The sequence below is a fragment of the Pseudochaenichthys georgianus genome, chromosome 22, assembly GCF_902827115.2.
Source record: "Pseudochaenichthys georgianus chromosome 22, fPseGeo1.2, whole genome shotgun sequence".
Lineage (NCBI taxonomy): Eukaryota > Metazoa > Chordata > Actinopteri > Perciformes > Channichthyidae > Pseudochaenichthys > Pseudochaenichthys georgianus.
The window spans coordinates 8,005,696-8,030,631 of record NC_047524.1 but is presented as its reverse complement, the minus strand read 5'-3'; the positions used below and the strand labels follow the sequence as shown (position 1 = coordinate 8,030,631).

The 24,936-nt window shown below is 39.6% G+C and overlaps 2 protein-coding genes across 2 annotated transcripts in view; one reads left to right on the top strand and one right to left on the bottom strand.

Moving 5' to 3' along the window:
- Positions 1–442: 442 nt before the first annotated feature.
- gphb5 (glycoprotein hormone subunit beta 5) lies at positions 443–4,727 on the bottom strand. The gene is given in 5 exon segments (XM_034110952.1): positions 443–526; positions 528–590; positions 592–636; positions 3,389–3,584; positions 4,699–4,727. Coding segments are annotated over 5 exon segments (417 nt in total).
- Positions 4,728–7,874: 3,147 nt separating this feature from the next.
- syne2b (spectrin repeat containing, nuclear envelope 2b) overlaps positions 7,875–24,936 on the top strand; it is a 154,436-nt gene continuing 137,374 nt past the window's right edge. The window contains 6 exon segments of the mRNA XM_071201671.1: positions 7,875–8,034; positions 13,968–14,094; positions 20,404–20,465; positions 24,206–24,301; positions 24,397–24,474; positions 24,749–24,841. Coding sequence (XP_071057772.1) covers positions 14,004–14,094; positions 20,404–20,465; positions 24,206–24,301; positions 24,397–24,474; positions 24,749–24,841 — 420 coding nt within the window. The 5' untranslated portion in view covers positions 7,875–8,034; positions 13,968–14,003.

Below are 24,936 nucleotides of genomic sequence, written 5' to 3'. Positions count from 1 at the left end.
TTTTTTATGGAGAAATGGCACACATTTATAAAAGCTAAAATTACAGCAGAAACAAAGGAAAGCAAGTTAATTAAGGTGACAATGACTCAATGAACTGTAAGTTTAAGTGTTCATAGCAGATCAATAATAATTTTTTCCGGAACTTTTTTGACAATATATGGACCTCAAGTGACATTGACGGTTATCTTATTTTGTGTCATAAAATTCTTTTATTTAGAGCAATCTGGATCTAAAAAGCAATGCCGAATAACAATTTGATTGTACTAACTAACTGCCATGAAAACTATGTATTTTTAAAGTGCTAACTACCAACTTCGATAGCATTTCACCCTCTACCCTCCTTGCATATATATTGAATTATCCCCAAATGAAAAGATATCTTCAACATTTTGATTTGATATTTTAAAAAGTGTATTTTCTCTCTGCCTGTTTGAGATCAGTGTCAGACAGACGTTATACACTCAGTGGTGCTGGTCAGACACACACCACAGTCACACCTCAGGGCCACGGGGTAGGTGTAGGTGGGGGTCCACGGTGGGCTGGCAGTTTGGCAGCTTCACAGACACCAGGCGAGTCTCGTTGTAGGTACAGTACACGCTGGTGGGACTCGATGAAGGGAGGGTCCAGGACGGGCTTCTGGAAATAGGAAAACAGAATTTAGGAACCTAAAATTGTGATGAAGTTCTTGATGATTGGCTATGACACATTTCAGGCAAATGTTTTTGGTTGGCAGGGAAACGGGGGTTCAGGGGGAGTGGCTGTACCCGTAGAATAGAAAGGGGGAAGTGACGTCTGACTCAGAGGTTACGCGGCTGTGGAGAAGAACGTGTTGCCCACATGCTGTTACTGAGTTTAGGCTAGTTAGCTATCAGGTTTATTGTTTTGGGTGCAGTCACTTTGCCTCCACTTGCTGTTCAAATACATGTTGAAAGAAAAAGTAAATCTGTTTACAGTTCTGTTTTATATGGGTGTAAGAAGAAGAAGAAGAAGAAGCTATTGTACAGCGTCCGGGGAGCCAATGGGAGTGATGGGGGGAAGGGGGATGTCCGGTGCCTTGCTCAAGGGCACCACGGCAGGGCAGGAGGTGAACTGGGACCCTCTCCAAAGTAAAGTCCCACACTCCAAATGTAGGTCTGGTCGGGGACTTGAAACCGGCGACCCTACGGCTCACAGTCCAAGCCCCTACTGACTGCCATAGATTTAGTCCCTAATTTTGCTCTCAAAATGGACCAGATGATGCATCTAACTTCAACATTTTAAAACAATCCTCTTCCCGGGGGAGCTTGCCCCCGGACCCCCCTAGAGGAGGTGAGGTCCACCACCTGCCCACAACCCCATGTTAAATTGTCTCACCCCACATTTGAGTATGATTTTTGATTGGCCCATGTTTTATTCCATGCGTCAAGTCAGGCGAATTGGGTCCAAATGTTATTGCATCAATGATCTGTTAACATTAAAATCACTAAATATATGCTGTAACTATTTTGCTTAGGCAACTCAAGGGCTCAGGTAATGTGATTACTATATGAATAATGGTCCAAAATAACATTAAATGCATAGGATTTTTTGTTAAGTAACATACTTTCGTCGCCGGCCGGCCGATACAAGCCGCGCATTAAGTGGGCCTGTCTGTCAATTAATCCCCGGGCCACTTTTTCCCCCCCAGTCCGCCCCTGCCTAATACATTGTTAGTTCAGGTTAGAAGACGTCAAGTGTTTATTTATACACCCTAATTTTGCTTCTATAGGGGCCAGCTAACATCTGTACAGCATTTCAACACCCTCTGTCCTTTACCACCAACAAACAAACATTATTCAGTTATTGAGTCATTACGTTCTGAATTTGCATGCTTGCAGAGTACTTAGCTAACAATACAATTCATGAGGATTCATGGTATGTAGTGAAACCTTAAAATGGAACCTGTACTGTTTTGAAAGTTGCTCAAGTTTATTGTGTTGCTGTTGTGTATCTTAAGACCCAACAAGCACATTGAATATGTGGTTTTGCATTCCTCTTATTCTCCCTTTTTATTCACCCCGTGCATTGCTTGTATGTATCATATCACTGCCAAACTCATGGCATTCATGTTCATTCTTATGCAAAATGTAAGTGTATAAAACAATTGTAGGGCCCCATTCGTCCAAACAACATGTTCAGAAACATCACCAGGTTCCTTTAATGACTATTTTCCAACTACAAACCAACCTTTAGTTTCTCAACAGTAGCTTGGTATGGAAACACCTTATCCCCCTTATTAGACTTTCATTTTTAATAAAGTATTTTGCTAAGCTTCTCATTATTTGCACATCACTAATTTGGCAGTGAACCTCCGTTTTGCTATAAGCTGTGTTTGTAGAGAGATTTGTGACACATCTGCAAAGCCTCTATTAATTGCTTGTGGGTTTGGTGTTCCAGGAATTTAATCTTTTTCTGCGGAAAGTTTGCCATTATCTTGATGCGCACAAGATGATTTTGTGAATCCTGAAGCTGGGTGTAATAAGAGACTGTTCTGCAACTCCTGACCACCTGTTAGTCCTACAGACATGTCCTTTAAACTGAGAACATTGACTCCCTGCAGTGTGTGCTGACCTCTCTGAGCGGCAGAGCTGATTTAAAAAAAGCTTTTCCTCCCTAAGGGGATCTAAAGAGAATCACAAAATGACTTTTGGAGTCTTACTAGCCCACCAGCTTCGCTGCAATAATACAAAAGGGAGAATCATGAGCCTCCTAATACCTCCTGCCACTCAATACAATATCTGAGATACAATTTGAGATTCACAGCATTGTTTTTGTAATCATTATGCGTTGGCTTATAAAAATCCAATTGTGTCATTTATGCACTTGAGGCATTGTTAAGGAAACCGCTGGTGTCACTTCAATCTCCGATTGCACGCTGCTTTCCCACCCTGGCAGAACGCTAACCTCGATTTCAGCACACTTTCCTCCTCCATTCTTAAGCAAGCTGCATACTTCACAGCCTCCCATTACTAGGAGACAACAATAAGATCAGTTACAGTTATTATAAAAATAGAATGTATTGTTTTTCAGAATCAAATGCATATATAGATCTCTCTATCTGTTCCTCTATCTATTTGTCTATCTATCTATCTGTGTGAATTCACCATCTCCACCCTCCCTGCGGAGGGTGTAAAACGAAAACAAGTTTCTCCATGGGGATCTCACATCCCTCTGTATTTGCCTCTCTGTCTGATGTCTGTCTGAGTGGCAGAATCTTCATTTAATCCATCATCTTCTTTTTTTCTTTAAATGTAATCCATGCAAACGGCACAAACACACTAATGTCTGTCCTATAAAGTTGTCAGTTGTGTGTGTGTGCGTGCGTGTGTGCGTGTGTGTGGGGCACAGCAGCTACCTCCCTGCCACTCACCTCCCAGGTCTCACAGCGCCCCCAGCAGGCGTCAGTGGTGATGTGCAGCCCCCCGCAGCCGGGCTTTTTGGCCTGGAAGGTGAATTCCCGGACGGCACATCCGATGAAGCGCCGCAGGTTGACGGCTGACGCCCGGTGGGAGTGTGGCTGCAGGGAGACGCAGAGCAGGAACCAGCACAGCACCAGGCCAGGCCTCCTCAGGGTGAGAGAAGAGATGCAGCAAAACATGAAGACCTTTTACAGTGTTTTCATATGTGAAGGCAGAAATCAATTGAAGGAGGATTCTGTAACCCTCAGGCTAAAAGAATGGGCATAGAAGGGCACAAAATGTCAATGACCTGCGCAAGGACACTAAAGCAGGACAGAGAATCAATCTCAAACAGCTCAAGGTACAGGATAGTTATATTTCATGGCTTTTGAAACCACATAGTATTCTGAGGTATGTTATGTCACTGTGAAGGGTTCTTATTCAAGATGTCTTACCTACTCCCCGAGCTCAATTATTTGAATTATTTATATGACAAGAATTCTACATTTATTCCAATTTTATATTAATAAGACATGTTTATTGTTAGATTGTGTTCAGGCAAATTCAAGGAACATGGACCTCGGTTGAACTTGGGCTCCTTTCTCTGAAGCCAGACTGCACCTTGTGCTGTTTAATAAGAGATCACCTGACTTTCCTGACTCTAATTCCCATCTTGATGTGAACAAACACAGAACATTGACTCATCAGGACATCTAATACAAGACCAGGAGCATCGAAGAGTGTCTTTTTTCATATCAGAAGAAACAATGTCTGAAAAATGGTCCCATCAGCAACACATTATGAAGTGAGTACCCTTCTTAAACATATTTCAATGCATGTAGCAGATTATTGAAATATAACAAAAACCTATAAATAAACTGTTGTATTTAAAATGCTCAAAAAATATATTTGATTTCCGTCATGATAGATTTTGTATTTTAAATCAAACAAAATAGAAAAAGGATATGTAGAGCTTTTTGTCAAATCAAACATGGATTTGGAACAATAAATGGAGATGAGAGTAAATGGTCCATTTTAAACAAGTTTTCAGGACGTCTGATCTATTTTGCTTAAAAATTGAATAGTTTGAGTCCAATGTTGACCTTTGAAACAGCAGCGAAAAAGAATGCTAGACGTTTTGATCAATCTCACATTTAGAATGATATTTGCAAATCACAGTACAATCCAATGACTGAGCTCTTTCAATCTATTGAAGAAGAACAGAGGAACAACAGGGTAAAACTGGACGCCATTATAATGCAGTTAAACTGAATTCACTCACCATTGTGACTTCTTCTGTTGCAGGGTCATCTCACCTGTGACTTACAAATCTAGTGACAGTTGAATATAAGCTACAAAATATAATGAAAACACTCAAGGTTAAGAAGTTAGTTGGTACTATTCTCTCTGTTTTAGTACCGGGCCTGCAGTATCCTCTCTGAAGTTTGCTCTCTCTCAGTGTAGGGTGGCTAACACCTTGTCCCTGTATCTCCTCAGACCAGAACCACCTGCTAATGGATCTGACAGCACAAAATCAGGGCTTTTTTATTATCCGTGTCCGGCCAATCAGAGGCTGAAGTCCTCACCTCAGTCTTTCTCTTCCCCCCTGACCCCCTTAAATCCCCCGGAGGCCCTTCTACCTGTCGCTGCCCATCAGCAGCTCATCACTCCATTAGCTTGATTAGGGAAAAGAGTCTGCCCTTTTGTTCATAGTCATTGAAACGGAAGAGGGGGAACAACATATTCAAACACAGCGCCTACCTGTGTCTACTCTCAATCATCCGCACTCAATTAGCTGGCTCCAGACAGAGACCCAGCTCCTGTTCTCACATGCACACTGCGATGACTTCACTCCTGAGCTCCAACACTTTGTCTCCCACTTTTCATTATGTCTTTTTTTGTTGCCAGTGACATTTCCTCACACACAGAGCTGGCTATTACTCATTCAGTGTCCTGCAGGCATGGTAAAGCTTCACTTAAGACAGAAAGGATGTGTCAAGTCCTCGCAGGAGACAATGACAAGAGGAGGAGAGAGGAAGGGGAAGAATTGATTTGGGTGAGTAAGCAGCTCATCAAGAAATTACCATCGTGCAGAGGAGAGGGCCTGCGGGCAGCATGTGGAGCCAGCGGAGCAGAACTGCTATCAAGTAGTTCAGGAAATTAATCTTTAAAAGTAAAGTTTAAAGTTGAGGCTAAGCAATTAAAGTTAGATTAGAGAGGAATATTGAATAAGATGAGTCGGGGACAGGTTCACAGTCCTCTCAGACACCCTGCCCTCCTCACTATCAGGAAGAATTACCCATGTGGAGGATATTATTAAATAATGTGCAGGGAGTGAATTAACAGAATGCGTGTAATTGGATAACAGTGGTGATTACAACGAGGTTAATTGTTATCCAGTACAAAGAGGGTAAGCTTGGATTTCCACACTATCTCTTTGGCTATTATTATTTTTGTATATATGAACTTTTATGGGGAAATCCTTCTCGTAATTAAACCCTTATGGCTTTTTTAAAAATTATTATTCTGAGCCCAGTGACTTGCATAAAGGCAATTTCTGGATTCCTCGTCTTTTTGACCTAGTAAAACTGCCCAGTGGCCTGGAAGATGTCAGTTATACTAAACAGCTCATAACGAAACAGAAAAATAAATATCATGAAAGCTCTGTCAGCTTTACTCATAAATAAAGACTTCAACACTGACATTGTTTTGCTTTTACCTGCAGACATCATCCGCCCAGCAGTAACATGATGTTGTGCTGACCTCTGCTGTTTAGTAATGATAACAACATTATAAAAAAATCATCTGTCAGGACACTGGAGCTCTTAATAAAGTTTAAAATGTTTGTTTTATTGAAAATACCTGTTATGTACAATCTGCAAAATGTGTAAGATCGTGTAAATCAAGAGCTTAAACGTATTTACGTTGAATTTGAATTGAAGATTACCTATTTTTTTTAAATACACTAGACTAGCCTATTCGTTGTTGTTATTTACAATTAATTATTTATGTTTCTCTTAAATGTAAAGACGTACATTTTGGAAAAATATAAAATGCATACACTTGTATGTCCATTTTTACAAAACTTTTTAGATGCATCTTTTATTTGTATCTTTATATTTTTGTTTTACATCTTTTGCTTGTGGATTTTATAAAGGATTTATACAGCCGGCAACAAGTTTACAGACTGGTTTATCCCACACCCTTACAAAAAGGCTGCTTTTAATTTATTTAATGTGATTTGCATTTATTCGTGTCTAATACACGAGTATGTAGTTGAATTTATTTTACTAATTGTAATAGTTTTACCTATTCTAATAGGCTATTTTAACTCCCACTCCCATTTAATTTCACATTTCACTTACCTGGCTGTCTTGTTTTTAATGCGCCGACCGGAAGTTTACGGTGATGACTCCCGCAGACATTTGCCAGGCTTAACGTTTCGAAAATGCATGTGCATTTGTGCAAAGTGTGACAATTATAGGTTTCAGTTGATTCAGTAGTTCCTCGGAAACCCCTTTAAAGTATTCTAACGTTTGTGCACTGAAGTTAGCAACGTTTTGTTTGATAACTAGTAACCAGTTAGCAAGTGATGTCGAGAAAATGTAGCTAATGTTAGCAGTCACTGCTTACCCTCTTTTCGGCAACGGGAGTAGGCTACATATCACATTACCGAAGTAATGTAGTATAATCTTTGTACACGATGTCTACAAAGATAACATTAAATATTTTGTAACTTTCTGCTAAAAAAATAGGCTACTGGTGAGCATAGTTCAATGAAGTGTTGTCGGTATGCTTCATTTACGTTATATATGTGTAAACTGCCACTGTAGCAAGTTTACGTTTGGCTAGTCTGAGTGCAGTTTAATGATGTAACATTAGCTAACAGTTAGCTTACTGGTGGGAATTTACGGAAATTAATAAAAACGTGATAGTTTACTTAAACTCTTAATTTGGTTAACAGGACTAACGTTAACCGCGCCATGGTAACGTTACCGTTGGAAGGAAGCGTTACTTAGGCTAACCGTTGCTAGGTTATGCTTGTTACTTGGTTATGCTTTTTTGAGGGTGTCTAGTACACTTTTAGCTTCCTTAACCTAATTAGTCTCTTTTAGAAGTAAATTGGCATGACTTTTTTGTATAGGTTTTATTCTCCCCTTCATTTCAAGCTTTATTATTGAACCAAATGACATTAGGAGAGGTGCACTCAGTTTTCCAAGTTTGGGATTTGTTCCAGAGTAGGCTACGTTCACATTAAATTTGAGGTTACACGCACTTGTTGTTTGGGTTTTTACGGCTTTAACGTATGACCCAGTAACTGCCACCGGTGCCAAACTGGAGTAGGGTATGTGAGTGTTAGCCCCTGGCTGGTTTCTATATTTAGTCTCCCAGTGAGCTTTTTTTGTTTCTGGGCACCGGTATGGCTCTAGCTTCTCCGGTAACAGTCGGGCCCGGCCTGGAGATCTGCAGACTGCAGATCCGTCAAACTGCGCTTCAGATTACATCTCCGCCAACTACTACTGAGCAACATCTATTCTTTCATATCGGAAATCATTATTGGACTGACCTGCATCCCTGCATCTTTCATCCACCCCTAAAGGAACTATTTTTGCTGCATGTAAGTACAGACAACTTTTTGAATGTTTTATTAAAAGTGTACACTGACGAATAGCTGTTAAGAATGCATTGGCTCTGCTGAGTTATTTGCTGGCGAGGTTCACATAATCCAGCTGTAATTGGTGCCAGTTATTATGTCATTGCGCCACTCCCCTGCGTTTACTGTGCTGTGTTTTTCAAAAAATAATTTCTCATTACAGTCCTGTTAAACCTCCAGGGCAACCCCTTGTTATGTGATTTGATATAAAGTGCTCTGGTTTTCCTCAAGGACTCATTACATGGCTCAGCTGAACTGATCTGAAAACAGCCGTACTTCCCTGCTGCTATTTGTGGGGCCCGACAGCTTCATAACAGCGACACAATCTCACATTCCTGCAAGCCAATGCTGCACACTTTGTAACACTTATAACCTACAAATGTAACATTTTAAATGAGTCAAATGTAGTAACATTTTAATAAAAAAATAGCTCATTCTAAGTCTGTTGATATCAGACATGTTAATATTCATACAGTATATATTTTCCATGGTGTAATCATAGATTGTGATTCTCATTCCATTAATGTGAGTTCACGTTTTGTTAATATATCTAAAACAAATTAAAAAACGTTTCATATCTTAATACAAGTGCATTATATTGCATCACTTAACAAATACTTCTTAGGATGACTGCTTTGACCCAAAGATACTGAAGGGCAAACTATCAGAAGTTTTAATATTTCAGAAACTAAAATATTTCAATATTAACTGTTGGTTTTTTGAAGTGTGTTTTTGTTTGGCTTAAATGCTTATTTTCTTATAGAATTTCCGGCTTTGAGTGATTTGAAATGACATGCTTATAGTTTGTTACACCACTTCAGTATTCCACACTCCTCCATCTCAGATCATTTCAGTCACTTTAGTGTTGTCACATTGTAAAATAGAGGAGAATATTCAAATGGATGAACTGCCTTATTGTAGCTTTATATACACTATGCACGCTATTGTTTTTTTATGACTATCAAGAGTTACAGTGTTTATATAAGGTCTCACTCTCAGATTTTTGTTTCGCTCAGGGGTCATTCTTAATTTGTCCTCCATCTCCATGAACAGAGAGAGAAATCCAGCGAGTTCTGATAAACAGTATAATTACACACTTCCTAGCTGCTAAAGAAGATGAATGACATTGACACAAACCACCTGTGCAGTGACCTGAGAATCATTCTGCTAAACCCACTGGATTAGAAATGCACGTGATGGTATGCATGGTGGTGGTGTGCCCTGGTTGGATTGGCTGTATGCTGAGGATGTGATGGACAAACGGCACAAAGGTTAAAGCTGAATGCTGTCCAAACGATTTGAACCTCCACCTTAAAGGAAGAGCTGCATAGCGACCGTTACTAACACCTGTCTTTTTGCAAGTGACTTGTTACAAAGGGGTGGCAGCCAGTGACCCTATTCACATTGTTAACTGATTGTTTTGCATCAATCAGAGCAGGGGATCCTAACCTTTTGTTATTGAACACACATATCAGATAACAAAAAAAAAAGTTAATTCAAATATCTGGTCATTGGAATGATAAGCATTTTTAATGAATCACTATTTATTTTTTGTGAATTGTTGAGTATACCATGGGAAATCAAATTACCCAAAAATGCAATTACAATGTAATTATCTTTGCAGTTCCTCAGCGGCCCAATAGATGGATCAAGGCAACTGTCTTAGAATCCATCCAACATCGCTTCCTACTGCGAAAATCCTTAGTCTCATTTCTTTTAAACCTTTTTCATCAGTAGAAATAAGAAATGCTAGATGAAGTAGTCTCTCATGTCTGTGCTTCTTGGTTGCTATCATCTTTTATTAATCTGCCTGCAAGATATTTTTCCAAAACGTACCTTCGTGTTGTGTTTTTAGTGAAGTGAAAGCAGAGGATGCCTCTCCCTGTTGCTATGATCATATCCTACAGAGTGTGAACACTTGATGTGACAGGTTCAGCAACACAAGCTTTTGATTTATTGTTCCGCCTTGAAAAAGATTCCAAAGACCTGTTAGAAATAACTTAGATAGAACATATGAGAGTGTGTTGTTGTCGAGCAAGTCACGACATTGACACTGAAATGGAAGCATCACAAGAGAAAGGTGGTGTTGTCAAACCTGAAGCTGCATGGGAATGTGGTGGGTGCGGTTTTCACAGGTGTTTGTTTACTGTACATGTACTATATAAATAATATACTTGCCTACTGTAAACTGTGTGTCAGAGCATTTATTCTAGTACATCAAATCAGATCCGACTTGTGTTGCTGCTGGTCACATGTTATTACTTAAATTCCCTCAGTTTAATTTGGTTCTATCCACTTCAGTCATTTCAATCCACTTACAATTCATACTTTACTGTTCTAAAATGAAAAACACATTAACATATACACAATAACAGTTTCCCCCTATTACATATGTACATCTAAATGTTGTTATTCCTGTATATGACTTAATGCTATACAACTGCTATGCTTTCTTAAGTAATGTATTTCTCCAGTCATATTGGTTGTTGGGTTGTTGAGGGAGGGGTGGGTGGTACCCATGTGGGAGGAACTGAGAAATGTATTTTGGCCCTTCTTTAAGGGCTATGAATTAAGATGATTATCATTATTAAGGTCAATATGCTCCAACATGGAAACTGGTTCTTCCTTGGACTATTCCCCCAAGTGTCATGAACATTTGGCCTTTAGTTCCCCTTAATACTGCTGACAAACAGCCAAACAAACCTTAGCAAAAACATACTTGACAGACTTATTAAATGAATATGCATGCTGTTGGATGATCTGGATTGAATCAGCTGACTTGTGAAGATTAAGGTGTGAACATCTCCTCCATCAACCTCCCCACAGTAAAGAATATTGATACACACATGCAGTAACATGTTTTTAAAGCATTGCTTGCTGGTGTTTTGGCCTCATGACATCCCCCCACCCTGTGCTTTTTCCACAGTGCTATGTGTTTCAATGCCCTTTGCCTTGTTGCTACAATTAGAGCTGACCGGAGAGACTTGTGACTTTGACTCAGGGAAACTCTGTCACACGCTTGCTCTCCGTTTCTGTCCCTTCCCTTCTGTGAACTCGCCCTTCATTTTCTTCTGTGTGATTCTTATTATGTTCTTTTTACTCATCTCTCTATTTCTGATGATCTCTCATCTCTCTCTGCCACGCTCTTGGACTAAAGTCCACTGCATGTCCTATTCCTTCTCTCTTGATCCATTTGTCAATCTTCATCTGAATGTTCCTCCTCACTTATTCATTCACTTCCCTCAGATTCTCTTTTGGTTCGTTTTGAAAATGATTTCTTTGCTTTTGTCTTCGAAATAAGGTCTGTGGTTGACACACATTTAAGAGACGGATCACGTCTTGTTCTACGACATTAAATACATCAGCAGTGACCCCACTGGTGATCTTTGAAGAGTTGAGGTGTCTGAAAAGCGATGGTTGTTACCAAGTGGCTGAATAGGACTACAGAAGTTGTCGAGGACGTTGTACGTCATTACGCCGAACACGTAAACACTCCCACTAAGTTTGTTTGCCCCAGTCTGCTTGAAAGCAAATACCTGCCTCCTGCAAACTGTTGAGACAAACGCTTCAACTTGTACAATTTTGAATCTGTATGTTTGAATATGGATCTTAAGTTTATAGCATAACGGTAGCATTTTGCTTCTGGCGACTAGATTTATGATTAGACAATTATAAAAGCTGGGTAGACATGTGGAGATTATCCGGCTGAACAAAACGTCTCTTAAATGTGTCTCAACCACAGACCTTATTTCCAACAATTTCCCAAAAGAAGTTGCATTGCTTTTTGGTCTTGAACCCATGCGCAGCTTGCTTCCGGGTGTTAGGACGCGTCACGGCCCCACTCTATCGCAAGGTATACAATATCTAAGTCCACAGGTAGTCCGAGATGCTGCTTATACGTTTGACCTAATGGCAACAATTTGTAACTTTTCTTGCCTTTCCCTACGAATATTGACATATATCAGTGTACCGTGTAACAACCATAAGGTTTACTTGTATTAGATATATTAGTCCTTTTACTTTGGGTGATATCTGTGTTCGAGTCCCATGAATGACAGATTCCCATTAGATAATCTCTTTGAGTCTTACTTGGACTTCCATCTTCTAACCTCCCTCCCTCTCTTCTCTCACCCCTATCCCCTGACTCTCATCTCCCCTCCCCCCTCGGTCCCTCCATCTGCAGCTGACATGAAGCCTTCGGATAGCTCAAATACCGTGCTATAGTGGTTTAACCCACACGTACGCGCTCTCAGTGTAGCTTTATGTCCTTGTGTGTTCATGTTCATGCTTTAATGTTAGAGGTGGTCTATTTCTTCCACTTGTTAACTGTTGCAGCTCTCTTATATAGATGTTTAGGAGCACACTTGGACTAACAGTGTTTGGAAATACTTCTTGGCTTTGTTTTAGTGCCTTGTGACCAGTGGGCTAATCAGATCATTCCATTATTTTGTGGGTAATTGGACTCATTTGATCTCTAATAATTCAGACGGAGAGTTGCAAAGAGCTCTTTCAGAAATCTAATAATGCTTTAAAGGGGAGTTAAGTGGTGAGGTGACAGTGTTACGTATTTGTATCCCACTTCACATAGAATAATGTATAGGATGCTTGTTTGGCCTTGTTTATGCAATGACTTCTCTTATATCCCGAAAGAACTGCACTGTGTGTTCATTAGAAATCTCCAACTTATGTTAATAAACTCCTGGGACAATAACTTGAAACTTCAGTACCCAAGAGTAGGAATGACTTAGCATTAGTTATTTTGCCGCGAGGTACATAAAGTGATAATGATTTCTCCCATATAGCTGAGCCATTGAGTCAATGTGGTCACTGCTGAAGCATTAACATATCTCATCACTGCCCCTCATACTTTAATGCAGTTCAGAATCTGGATACTGACATAATGCTACTGTACTTATGTCGACACATCTTGTTCTGCTCCGCTTGTTTTTATTGATTTCGAAACCTTTTTCTTTCAAGCCTGTTGAAAACCATATATCTTTGACCTTTAATGTCCTCATACTTTTCAGCCTCTAGCTAGGAGTTATGTACTTGGATATACATATTTTGACGTGTTTAGTGCCACAGGGAGTAAAGCTTCTGCAAGTTGATGAAACATACTACTGTTACCTTTGTCCATTTCAATGAGGTCCAACCGCTCTGGCAGTACAGGCAGGTTCAAACAAAACCACGCTTCTATCTGACCTGATCTGACATTTGCTGTGCATATTATTAGTGAGGCGTTGTGCCACATCGCGCTGTTTTATTTGAGCCGCGCTCACCTGTCTGTTCTGCTAACTGTCAGTCATGTTTTTTATCAGCAAATATCAGGAAAATATTCTGGTCAAAGCAAAGGCGCCTGTTGTGTTTCCAAAGTGTGATTTCTTAAGGCAGGTGTATTTGGAAGGATGTCTAAATGTCACCTATTTCTCAGTACTTTTAAATCATATCCCCAGGCAGGACGGAACAAGACAAAACACAGCGCAACACACAGCACCCTTCATCCACACTCAATGTAAACTGACAGTGTGCCATTGCTCCATAAACTGTATTTATGCGAAACAAAAAAGTACATACAGTGGCCTGTTTTCATCCAAGTAAATATGTGTAATACTACAGAGGTCATTATTATACATCAAAATCTGATTATCTGCATACTGTTAATCTGAATACACCTGAAAGTGTTGTTTGAATTCAGCTCTTAAGATATGCATTTAAAATTCCAGATGTGTGAACATATTTTCAAAGCCTTCGATTGTAATTATGGCAACAATTCCATAATGATACAATCAGTCATTATTTATTTCGAGCCCAAGCCTTCAACCATAAAGTGAGCGATACGATGATGCTTCACTTTTTAAGCTATACTGGACTGTACTAACTTCCACCTTTTCCTTCAGAGTGGTGCCATGCTGCCGGGAGGCTGTGGATGATCAATGATGTCGTCAGACTTCTACTCCAGAGATGAGCTGGTGGAGAGGGGGTTCATCCCCCTGGACATCGACAACGTCCAGATTCTGCTGCAGGGTCAGTGTCTCTCCACTTCTAATCAAAATGACATTATAGTGATTTTATGTAATTAGGTGGATTTAATGTACTTACCACTAAGATTGTACTTGCGTGCTCACGTAGTACAGTACTAACATTTTGTCTCAGTTTTATGATATAACAGCAGCTGTGGGGCTTTTATCGATTGGTGATTTACTTCAACAAGCATTCATTGTATCTGTTCTCTGCAAGAGAAGTCTGAGATCATGCAACTGTAAAAAGAAAAGCCATGTGTCTTGATTTCATTGTTTTTTAACTGTGGCAACATAATAACTTTTTAGCCTCAGTTATGCGTCTCTCCCCCGGGGGAGCAGTTTGATGATCAGTCTCAGTCCGCTGATGGCCGGCTTGTTCTGTTTCACTTTTTTTGAGGTCATGCTTTGTTTAATCTGCTGAAACTGAACCCCTGCCCCTAGAGACACATTTCCCCAAGCAAAGAGCAGGAAGAAAGAGGAGATACTAATCACTTTCACTCATTAAGTCACTCTCTCAGGGCAGTTTTGAATATTTGAAGCAGCACTGTGATGCTTGAGTGGGGGTCTTCATTTTATTCTCACTGCCTGTACAACATACTGTATGTTTTTTAATGGTGTGTGTGTCTGTAGGTTTGACCTCTGGTTTTATGAAGCTATTTATTTATATCAATACTTCTTTCACTTGAATGAGAGTTTGGATTAATAAGTTATATGGTAAATATTTAAAAACTCAACACCCAAAGAAACAGACCCCTCGAGATCTATGGCCTTTCTCCAGTCCTTTACACGAGTTGCTGATTGGCTGTTTGTCTCGGTCTTGGCCATTTTGTGTCCCATTTAAAGAACCAGGCCTTTGTATGAATACCAGACTTTTTCAGCGCACGCCCAGAACAGTCTACCGTTAGGAGACTTAACATGACAAAGATTCTGATTGATCTCCTGTGTCAGTACCTTTGGTTTTGTGGTCGGTTGAGTGGTGGATTATTGAGTCTCGGTTAAATGTTAAAGTTGTCCTCTAGTGACCGTGGCAAGGTCACAGTTAAACTCTGAGTGTGGACAGGTATCTGTCTCGTAACCTGACACTGTTTCATCTTTTCTTTGAACTTGTCTTAGTCGCACAGGAATAGATGGCAGCAACAGGTTCTGACATGGACATCTCCTTCTATCTTCTCTCAACCTTTCTGTATTTCACTTCTTTGTATTGTGTCTTGTCACCATCCACCTCCCCCCTCATCCCCTCTTGATATAACTACTCTCTGCCCGCATGTCCCACGTTTTCTTGACTTCTATCCTCCTAACTGCCTTTATCTTTTCGATATTCACTTATTTCAGGTTTTAACACATGACTCCCCACATTTCCTCTTCACATTAAGAACACATGTTTAATTTTATTAAAGCCTTATAAAGTGGTTTTTCCAGTTAAAACGTAGAATGAATGCTCTAAGCTCCTCATGGACAAGCAATCTTATTTAAAAACACAAAGAAAGTCCTGTTTTTGTTGGTGTATATTGAAATGCTAATAATGGGGACATTACAGTAAAGAAAAGCTGATGCTGGTGTTTGATTGTTTGTTGGATTAAAGTGTCTGCGTCATCAGATTTAGCAGGGATTCCTTCCTTGTACTGGGTAACTGAAATCTGGCTGTTTTATTTGACCTTTTTTAAAATTAAGAACTGTGTCAAATTAGAAAGATGTTTTGTTACTGTAGCTTAAGTAGTGGCAATTGTTGTGATATCTCAGGGAGAATTTGTGACTCCACTTCAATAATAATGATAGCCATAAGTAAAGGTCAACATCCATGATAAACACACTAACAATGACTTGTCTTATACCTGTATTTCTTGCTGATTTGATTTACTATTTAGAAATATAGTGATTTTAACTAACACTAATGTACAAGGGTTGGGTAAGGTACGTTTTCACAGCATATGACATTTAAATTTGACCCACATTTTCCAGTCAATGTAGCATCAATTACCCAGAAGGCTGCAGGAGATCTAGCTTGATGCAGGTCATGTTTCAGCAGGCCTGACTCCTCTGTGCATCAGATTTAAAAGAGGAGGAGCCCAGCTGATCCCACCTGCTTACCTGCAGGCTGGAAATGTAGACTGTTAGCTGTTAGACAGGATTTACTCTCAAACTTATTTTATATATTTCTTTACATCACCTGAAGTCATGGATCTGCAGCCTTTAGACTCGGTGTGGTAAACCATGTGTTGATTAGACAAAGCAGTTTGCTTTAGATTCACATGCACCACAGTTTGCTGAGTGTGAAACTCTCCCTGCTGCATCAGCAAGAGTGATCCCATCATGGGTGAGTTGTTTATACTTGTCTCTGTGCGTCTGACTTATTGGTACCGAACACAACTAACTGTGCAGATCTTTAAAAATACTACAATGCACACTATTATATCACCTTGTGGTGCATTATAACAGTAGAGATATACAGCTATATAAGTATTTGATTCTAAGATATATATCTAGAACTAAATGATTTCAGATCACTATAAGCTGAAAATAAGTTCTGCTCTGAACCACGATGTGTCAATTTAATGTATCAGTATTTTTTTATCAGCAAATCAATCAGAAGTCAAATACAGACTTCTTTTTCCTTTTGAAATAAAGTTTGTTCTTAGGGCCAGGGCAGGTTTGTACCTGATAAGAAGAAAATACGTGCCAACTCATGCATGTATTCACTTCTTAAGCCACCAATATCAGTGTAGGGACTTCACTGTATGTCGATTTGTGGGAATATTTTAAAACACAAGCCAGTGTTGAAACACAAGTAACAGTCAAATTCAGTGGAAACAAAAAGCTAGAGCTTGGCTCCTGTCCAGAGTCTTTACCTTTGATCAGCTTTGTGTAAAAAGATAATTTAAGAAAGCATCTCCGTGAAGGCAGAGCTGTGATGTGACATTAAGGAAAGTTCATGTTTGTTCATGCCTGCTTTACAGGGACTCTGGTTTTGCATTAAAGTGGGGGAAATTAAGAACATCCACCATTCAGAAACTTCTAGTACTAAAACAGCTCAATCTGCCTCTTCACCAGAAACATTGTTGGGTCCTGTTTTGGACTCATCTAGAAGGCTACTGAGAAAGTGCAGACCTCCGCCAATTCATCAAAAGTGAAACATTATTTCAAAATTCGCCCAATAGAAGGATGCGTTCAAAAATCCCATGCTTCACACTTCCACAAAGTTACATGAAAATCATTGTGTCAACAAAACTGCCACAGTTAACTGAACAGCCTGACACTATTCTAGCTAAAAAGCATGTCCTCTCTTGACTACCAACCAAACATATGGTTAGCGAACATGCTATTAGTTTCTGTTGACTGCTACACAGAAACAAACGATGAGATGGCCAAGTTATCATCTTAACCGGCTCAGTTGCCCCAATAGTGTCTCGGACCAGAAAGCGCTATAGCGCTCTTAACCTGAAGGCTAAACCCACCACACTTTAAGGAGGGGGGGGGGGGGGGGGTTAAGTAATACAGATAATCCTGACCTAAGGCCAATTTGGGGCCCATGCAAAGGTCTCTGATGCTGATGCTACATTGTCAAAAAACAAATGCTTGGAGAAATCTGCAGAAGTAGAGCTACTGTAGGTAGCGTTAGCTGTTAGCACAGGCCTGCTTGATTCTGCTACCTCTGTAATCGATATTATTTGCGTTTTCTATTAACATTTGGTATAAAACTAGCGATTCCTTTCATGAGCTTATACTGTACAGCTCCATATATTGTACTACTCTGGAACTGGCTTAAAGGGCCCTCCGGTTACAGTGACCAAATGGGTTAGTTTTTAAAATACATCTTCTTGGCAAACTCTCAAGTGTGTCACACCTCTCCAGTTTCTTCATCATCTTTACTGGCCACTGTGGCCAGACTGGAACTCTTGAAAATGTTTAGGTTGCTCATCTTTTTGGTGGGTTTTGAAGATCAGTGAAAATCAACACCTTCCCCTTCTCCCTCAGTTTTGTCCGATGATACCGTAGCAGATTAATTATGATAAGATGTCTTGGGGGCTCCCTATGTTTAAGATTAGACTGCAAGTGAACCGAAGCCAGAAGGTGCCTGCTGTTAAAGATATTAAATCAGAGAATAGTCTGTAAACTGCCTGTTGATGCATCTCATAGGACCAGACAGCCTGAGGGAGAGCCGGAGCGCAGCACGGATATGATAGGACTACTAACTTTAAACAAACTGAGAAAGTAATCGGTTAAAATTCGACTGGAACTCAATATTGCTATATGATTGCTATATTGCTAAATATCAGTATTCAAGATGAGGGACGATGGGGCAATTTAGAAAAAGATAGGTGGTAGCAAGAGTCGGAAGACTCAGAATACATTGGTGCCGATTGAAAATATTTCCATAGCTTCTACCTCGAAACTGGCGTTGCTTTTTCTTACTTGAAGTTTTACAGCCGTTTTTATACTGAACGACTTCCCAGCGTATGGAACAGCTTGATTACAGAAACTACATTGGCTTATTGTATTTGGAGTCAAAGAAGAATTGCGTTGAAGGATGGATCCTCTTGTTGGAAATACTGTATGTTGTAATCAATCAATCAGAGATTCTTGAGAAGCTCACATTTTTAAATTTGTTATTATAAATTAATTATTTTGAGGAAAATGTAAAATGAGGACTGGATTATATGTGAGACCCTTCATACTGTCAGTGACCTGGATGACTTCATTGAGCTTTACAATGGTGAGTGGTAGAGCATTTACTCACCAAATCTGTTGTTATTGAAACTGGTTTGTATCTGAATGCTAAAGCATTTATGTAGCCTGTACTGTAGAAAGGTGTTTTATGGATATACTTTATATTACAGTTTCCCTTAGGAGTAATCAACAAATTCAATCTAAAATAAAAATAATTGAACCTCGACATCCCTGAGCTGAATGATTTTTGTCAGAAACGCCCCTTTTACATTTATACAAATACACAAATGCACAGATCTAAAGTGGCCAATCCTGTACACCAAAATATCTACATGTGTGTCAAATACATGTACACAATATCTTGTTGCATACAATTTCAAATGTATTCTAAGGGTTTTAAAAATGTATTGTAGATCTATAAATGTATGTCAGAAAAGTATTGCAAGCTGTAGAGAAAAAAAGATTATTAAAAAGTGGGATGCTTGGTTATTTGATTTATCTGATGGTTACGTGCAGCTCTGCCTGTGCTGAGGCTTTCTGCTTGTTCAGGCAACACTGATCAAATACCTCTGTTTGTGATGATCCTGCCCAAAGGTTCCCCAAACTGATTGGCTAAACCTTTGGGTGTTAGCTGCAGTAATAACCTGCCTTTAAAAGGCACGGTTGTTATATTTGTAAGCACCCGACTAATTTCACAATCGCTCAACAAAAATCCTTGACTGCTGTGAGGACTGCACAAACTCTGTTATATCACTGAACACATGTACTATTATACTACTTGCTCTCAACCCTTAAGAAACCAACATTGAGTGTGCTTTGATTTGTGCCGCTATTGGTATTTTATAATCGCGGAAGGATCAGTTTAGCTTTAGTCTCTGTTTGTCTCCAGAGTTTACCACCACATGTACCTGGAAATGCACCTGGAAGTTTGTAGAACAGTGAAATGTGTGTGCAATGTCTAAAGCTCGTTCTTTGTTTTAAATCAGAATGAAGTATGTTTCTGGTTTAAAGTTGACGGTGTCTCCTCAATTACATGAGAATTAGAAAGTTTGTCATTATACTACTCCAAATAACAGATATGACTTTGTTGATCTCCTCGCCTTTGGCAGAAGTTGTTTAAATATAAGCAAATACAATGTTTAAGGTAAATGGATAGTTGGAGCTTTTGGGGTGGGGTAGTAAGAGCTACTACTCCATACTCAGTGTATTACCTAGAGTAAATGACGGTCAGCACACTACCAGCTTGGATAAGTACCTCATATAACCTGATCTCAAAACATCCGAACCACCCTTTTAAGGTTAATGACACATTTTTGTCATTCTTAAAAAGAAAAAAACAGTGAAATGCAAATCCTCTGCTGTTGAGTTCTGGTGTTTTTTTTTATTTCTGTACATTTTCTTGGGGATAATTGTGTCCAGTTTGTCCATTGACCCTGCTTGTTAATGCTCTCCAGTGAGGTGTTTAGTACAGCAAAAACACTGTTGCTTATAATAAATAATCACAAAAAAGTACAAAAAACTACTCACTCAAGATAATTAGGAATGCATGCATATTGACTTTAATACCTGAACTACTTGAGTGATTTAGTGTTTGGATGTGAAACTATATATTTAAAATTGACATTGTGTGCTTATTTTTCTTCCGCAGTGGAACAAGAACAGATTCAGAAGAAGACCTTCACTAACTGGGTCAACGCTCAGCTGGCAAAGGTGAGCTAAGTCCTTCAAATCTGTCCTGTCTGAAAGCCGGTATGTTAATGGCGTAGGATGCAATGTAATCATTCTTGATGGGAAATCAGGTCATAAAGATATCACAATGATAGGACAATCACATTTTATAGATAAAACAATATTAACATCCTCTAAGACAGGAAACTGTAGCTCCTCCTACAAAAAATTGATAATTATAATTTATGGGGTAACCCAAAAATATATTGGTTCAGTTTATTTACCACACCCAGTGTGTGAAAAAGCACACGTCCGATCGTCCAGTACATCTTTCCATTGACGTGTCCGACGGGCAAGTGACGTTTTTCGCCCATATTTATTGACAAATTATTGATAAATTCAGTTTACAAAAGGCAGAACTCATTCGCAAATTGTCTGTGTCCGCCATTGCTTTATGTTTCCTTCTTTGTCATGTATGATTATCGATGGGTACCGAGCCCCGGTATTAAACCGGCCCTGCGGCGGAATTATTAAATACAGTGGTACCGCTAAGCTCCGACGTTATCGGTGTTTTTATCGGTACTGGAGACATTTAAAACATATGTCATATGTACTATTGCTGCATAAACATTATATTGCAGTTTTAGTGTCGCCAACTCCGTTTTTACTATGCAATAAGACTACAAAATGCGTCTATGATGCATTTTCGATCTTTCCAATCCAGACGAGAGATCTCTCCCCCGTCTGTGTGTGAGGGGGCGGGGCAGTTTACACACGCTGACACACACACACACACACACACACACACACACACACACACACACACACACACACACACACACACACACACACACACACACACACACACACACACACACACACACACACACACACACACACACACACACACACACACACACACACACGGCAGAGAGAACTAAGCGCTCCAAGGTGTGGTTAAACTTTACCCGTCTCGATGTGGACAATGCTTGTTGCCAAAAGTGCAATAAGAGTTTAGCATGTAACCCTAACACGAGCACTTTGTCTAAACAGCAACACATTATGTCCCGTAATGTTCCACCACAACCTCAATCTTCCTCCAGAAGAACCGTTAGGCCTTTTGCAGCATACCTGTCTGCCCCACCTGTGTTGCTCTGTACCACTGTATCTTTGCAGTAAATACTGTTTTTTACAGTTCTGTAAGTTCACATTATTTACAATTTGTTTAGTTAATTTACCTTTTTTTTTTACTCTCAAAAGAACCGATAAGAGTACTGTTAAAAAACCGGATCGATAAGCGGTAAAGTAGTAGTACCGTTAAAACGATAAAACGATGTGTGATGCAGTCAAATCTTACCGCTCACTTTACTCGTCGTAAAACCGTGGGAAAATGTAAAATACAATGACGAAGAAGAAGCTTCCAGTGGCCCCAAGAGGAAGATTCTTATATAGCATGTTTCTTGCCAAATATCAACAAATAAACAATAAAATGTTACCTTAGTTACAGTAACCCAGATTATTGTATGCTTTATGTTGATATTTAATAATATTTAAGATAGGTGCAGCATGCGCAAAGTATAGTGAAACATTTATTCGGACAAGTAAATTGCCAAACTCACTTGTCCATGGACGAGTACTCTCTAAAAACCTTTTCTTACACTGACACCATAACTGCATGATAACTAAATCTCTACAAAATGTCTACATTTTATATCCTCAATTAACATATTAGGAAAATAACCACACATCACCACACATTTTATATTGGCTAACTTCTTAAATCAAATGTGCCAGTGGGCAATATTAAATGCTTTGAAAAGCCTCAAAGAGCAAAGGAAATGAAAACAAATTCATACACCTCTTAATGCAACATGTGCAATAACAAATAAAATAACACATCCTACTTTTATAACAGTTGGAGGTTTTCCCAGTCTGCAGTTTCCCCCCCCCCAATCTACCTCCTGACATGATTCAGCAGCAGCTCTCTCTCGCCTTGTGTTGGAGATCAGCTCTGAGTGTGTTGGTGGAGGACGGTGGGGTGGAGGTGGGGAGCCGTGTTCATAATATAGCATTGAGGAGCAAGGTTCAAGGCAGACAGACAGCAACAGACGCCGCACACCACACCCCTTCCTTTCACCACCGCCAGTGCGGCCACACCCCCACATCCCCCCAATCCTCCCGCCGGACATCCACCCTGCTCTGGGCTCACGTTGGGCACACTGGGGACTTTGCAAAAAATGGAGGGTTGAGATAACAGTAAATCCTTTGGTGGTTGATCACATAAGAGCTCACGTTGTTACATAACCTTGTGTCACATGTCACTTTGGAAAAACTTAAGTTGCTGACATTCGGCAGTGTTTGTAAGCAAATTATTTTGTGGTGTTGGAAACATAATAATACATTCTTCTGGAGAATGGTTTATATTTAAACTTAAGATTTTCCAAGTAGTTTCAAAGTAAAATAAATATATACAAAAAGATAGTAGTCCTCAGCCAGCTGTCCTGTTAAAAAAAAAATCGCGGTAGATTTTGTCAGTCTCACGACGGTATTGGGACGTTTATTTACTGCGATATTCGGTATATCGTTACATCCCTAGCCAATACAGTTGATCAGCTGAGTGCAATTACCCATGAGGCAGAGTATGAATGTGCTCTGTGCCAAGAGCACAGTAAACAAAACAAAGTCAGAATGAAAAAGTATTTCAGACGGTAAGCTACAGGTCCTGATTGACAAGGTGCAGAAGCATTCCTCAAAACTTCAGGCAAATAAGTTAAACATGACCGAGAGAAACCATATTTAGGATTTCATATGCCATGATAGAGAGTTTTTGGTAACTGAAGGATTTTAAAAGGGGTTTGTAGCAGAGAATTGTATCTGAACACACTCATTTCACTGAATCGGTGTGTTGCTATTAGTGATGATCTTTGTAAATGTACTGTTTTTCCAATAAGGCTCATTTGTTTGGGCAGATTTTGCTTATCATCTTATTTAAATATTTGAATCGAACACGAGCACCACAATGCTTTTTGATTAGGAGTTGGGGTGCATTTCACCTGTAGTGGCTCTAATACTAACTAGGGCTGTACCCGAATATCCAAATATTCGGTCGTTGGCCTACTATTCGGTTTTCAATTTCGTTATTCGGATATTCGCTTTTTTTCTTTTTGAATTCCTTGAAATCTCCAATATCAACGTAAGAGCTTGTGCCTCTTCGGGGGTGCTAACACTTAACCATAAACTTTATCCTTTACTTTCTCCGTCTTTATATGTCGATATTACTTTTCTCCGTTAATCTCCGCTCCTTTTTTTCCGTCACGTGGTTTCCATAGCAACAACAACTTCCTGTCAACAGCGCTAACTCTCCTTCAAAATAAAAGCATGTCCATACAAAATAGGAAGCCAAGCCATATTACACTTAAGACATATATACAACTGCAACGAAAGTAACAAACACAATGCGATATCCTTCTCAATTTCAAAGAACACAAATTGGGTTGTATACATTAACAAATAACTATAAAACAACAATACTGTAGGATAACAAAATGAATGCCTTGAATAAACCGAAATACACGCGTTGAAGCCCCCCCCCGCGCGCCGAATATTCGCTGCTGATTACTATCGAATATCCGAGCCCGAAAAATGGTATTCGGGACAGCCCTAATACTAACACAGTTTGTTTGTTTCTTGTGCAGGTTTAGCATTCCTTTTGTACATTTTCTCCAAAGTAAAACATATAATATGAATACAATTAAAATGTGTGTGATTGTGTTTGGTGACAGCGGGTGCCACCATGCATGATCGTGGATCTGTTCAACGATTTCCGAGATGGCTCCAAGCTGTTGGACCTGCTGGAGGTGATGAGCAGTCAGCGCATGGTGAGTAACTCTCCGTTTAACACTCAACATGTTTTCAGCATCGTCGGACAGTTTGAACGAACCCACTGACTGACCGACTCTGGTTGTGTTTGCAGATTCGGGAGAGAGGCCGGGGAATGTTTCAGCACAGGAGCAACATCGAGAAGGCCCTTTTATTTCTGAAGATGAAATCGGTAAATGACGCACTAAGTCTGTTAGCCAAATGCAATCATCAACCATATAGGGATGTTTCGACTGTTGTTGTTAACAAAACCAGAAGGATGATGCGTTTTGGAAACACATTTTCCCATAAAAATCATACTAGTTATACAGTTACGGGTCAAAATGTGGCTCGCATTGTTTGTAAGGAATAATGAGATTACTACATTTCTACAATTATTTCTTGCCTTTGTATGTATCAATTGACCCTTTGTGGAAGTTTGCAAAACATTTCTGTTTTGTTCCTAGATCAAACTAGTCAACATAAACATTCCTGACATCATTGATGGTAAACCGTCCATTATCCTGGGCCTCATATGGACGATCATTCTCCAGTATCATGTGAGTTACATTTTGTATCTTTTTTGTTGTTGTCTTAATATTTCTTTGAGTTTTTCCCTTTGTTTAGTTTTTTATATACTAAATATATTTTGGAT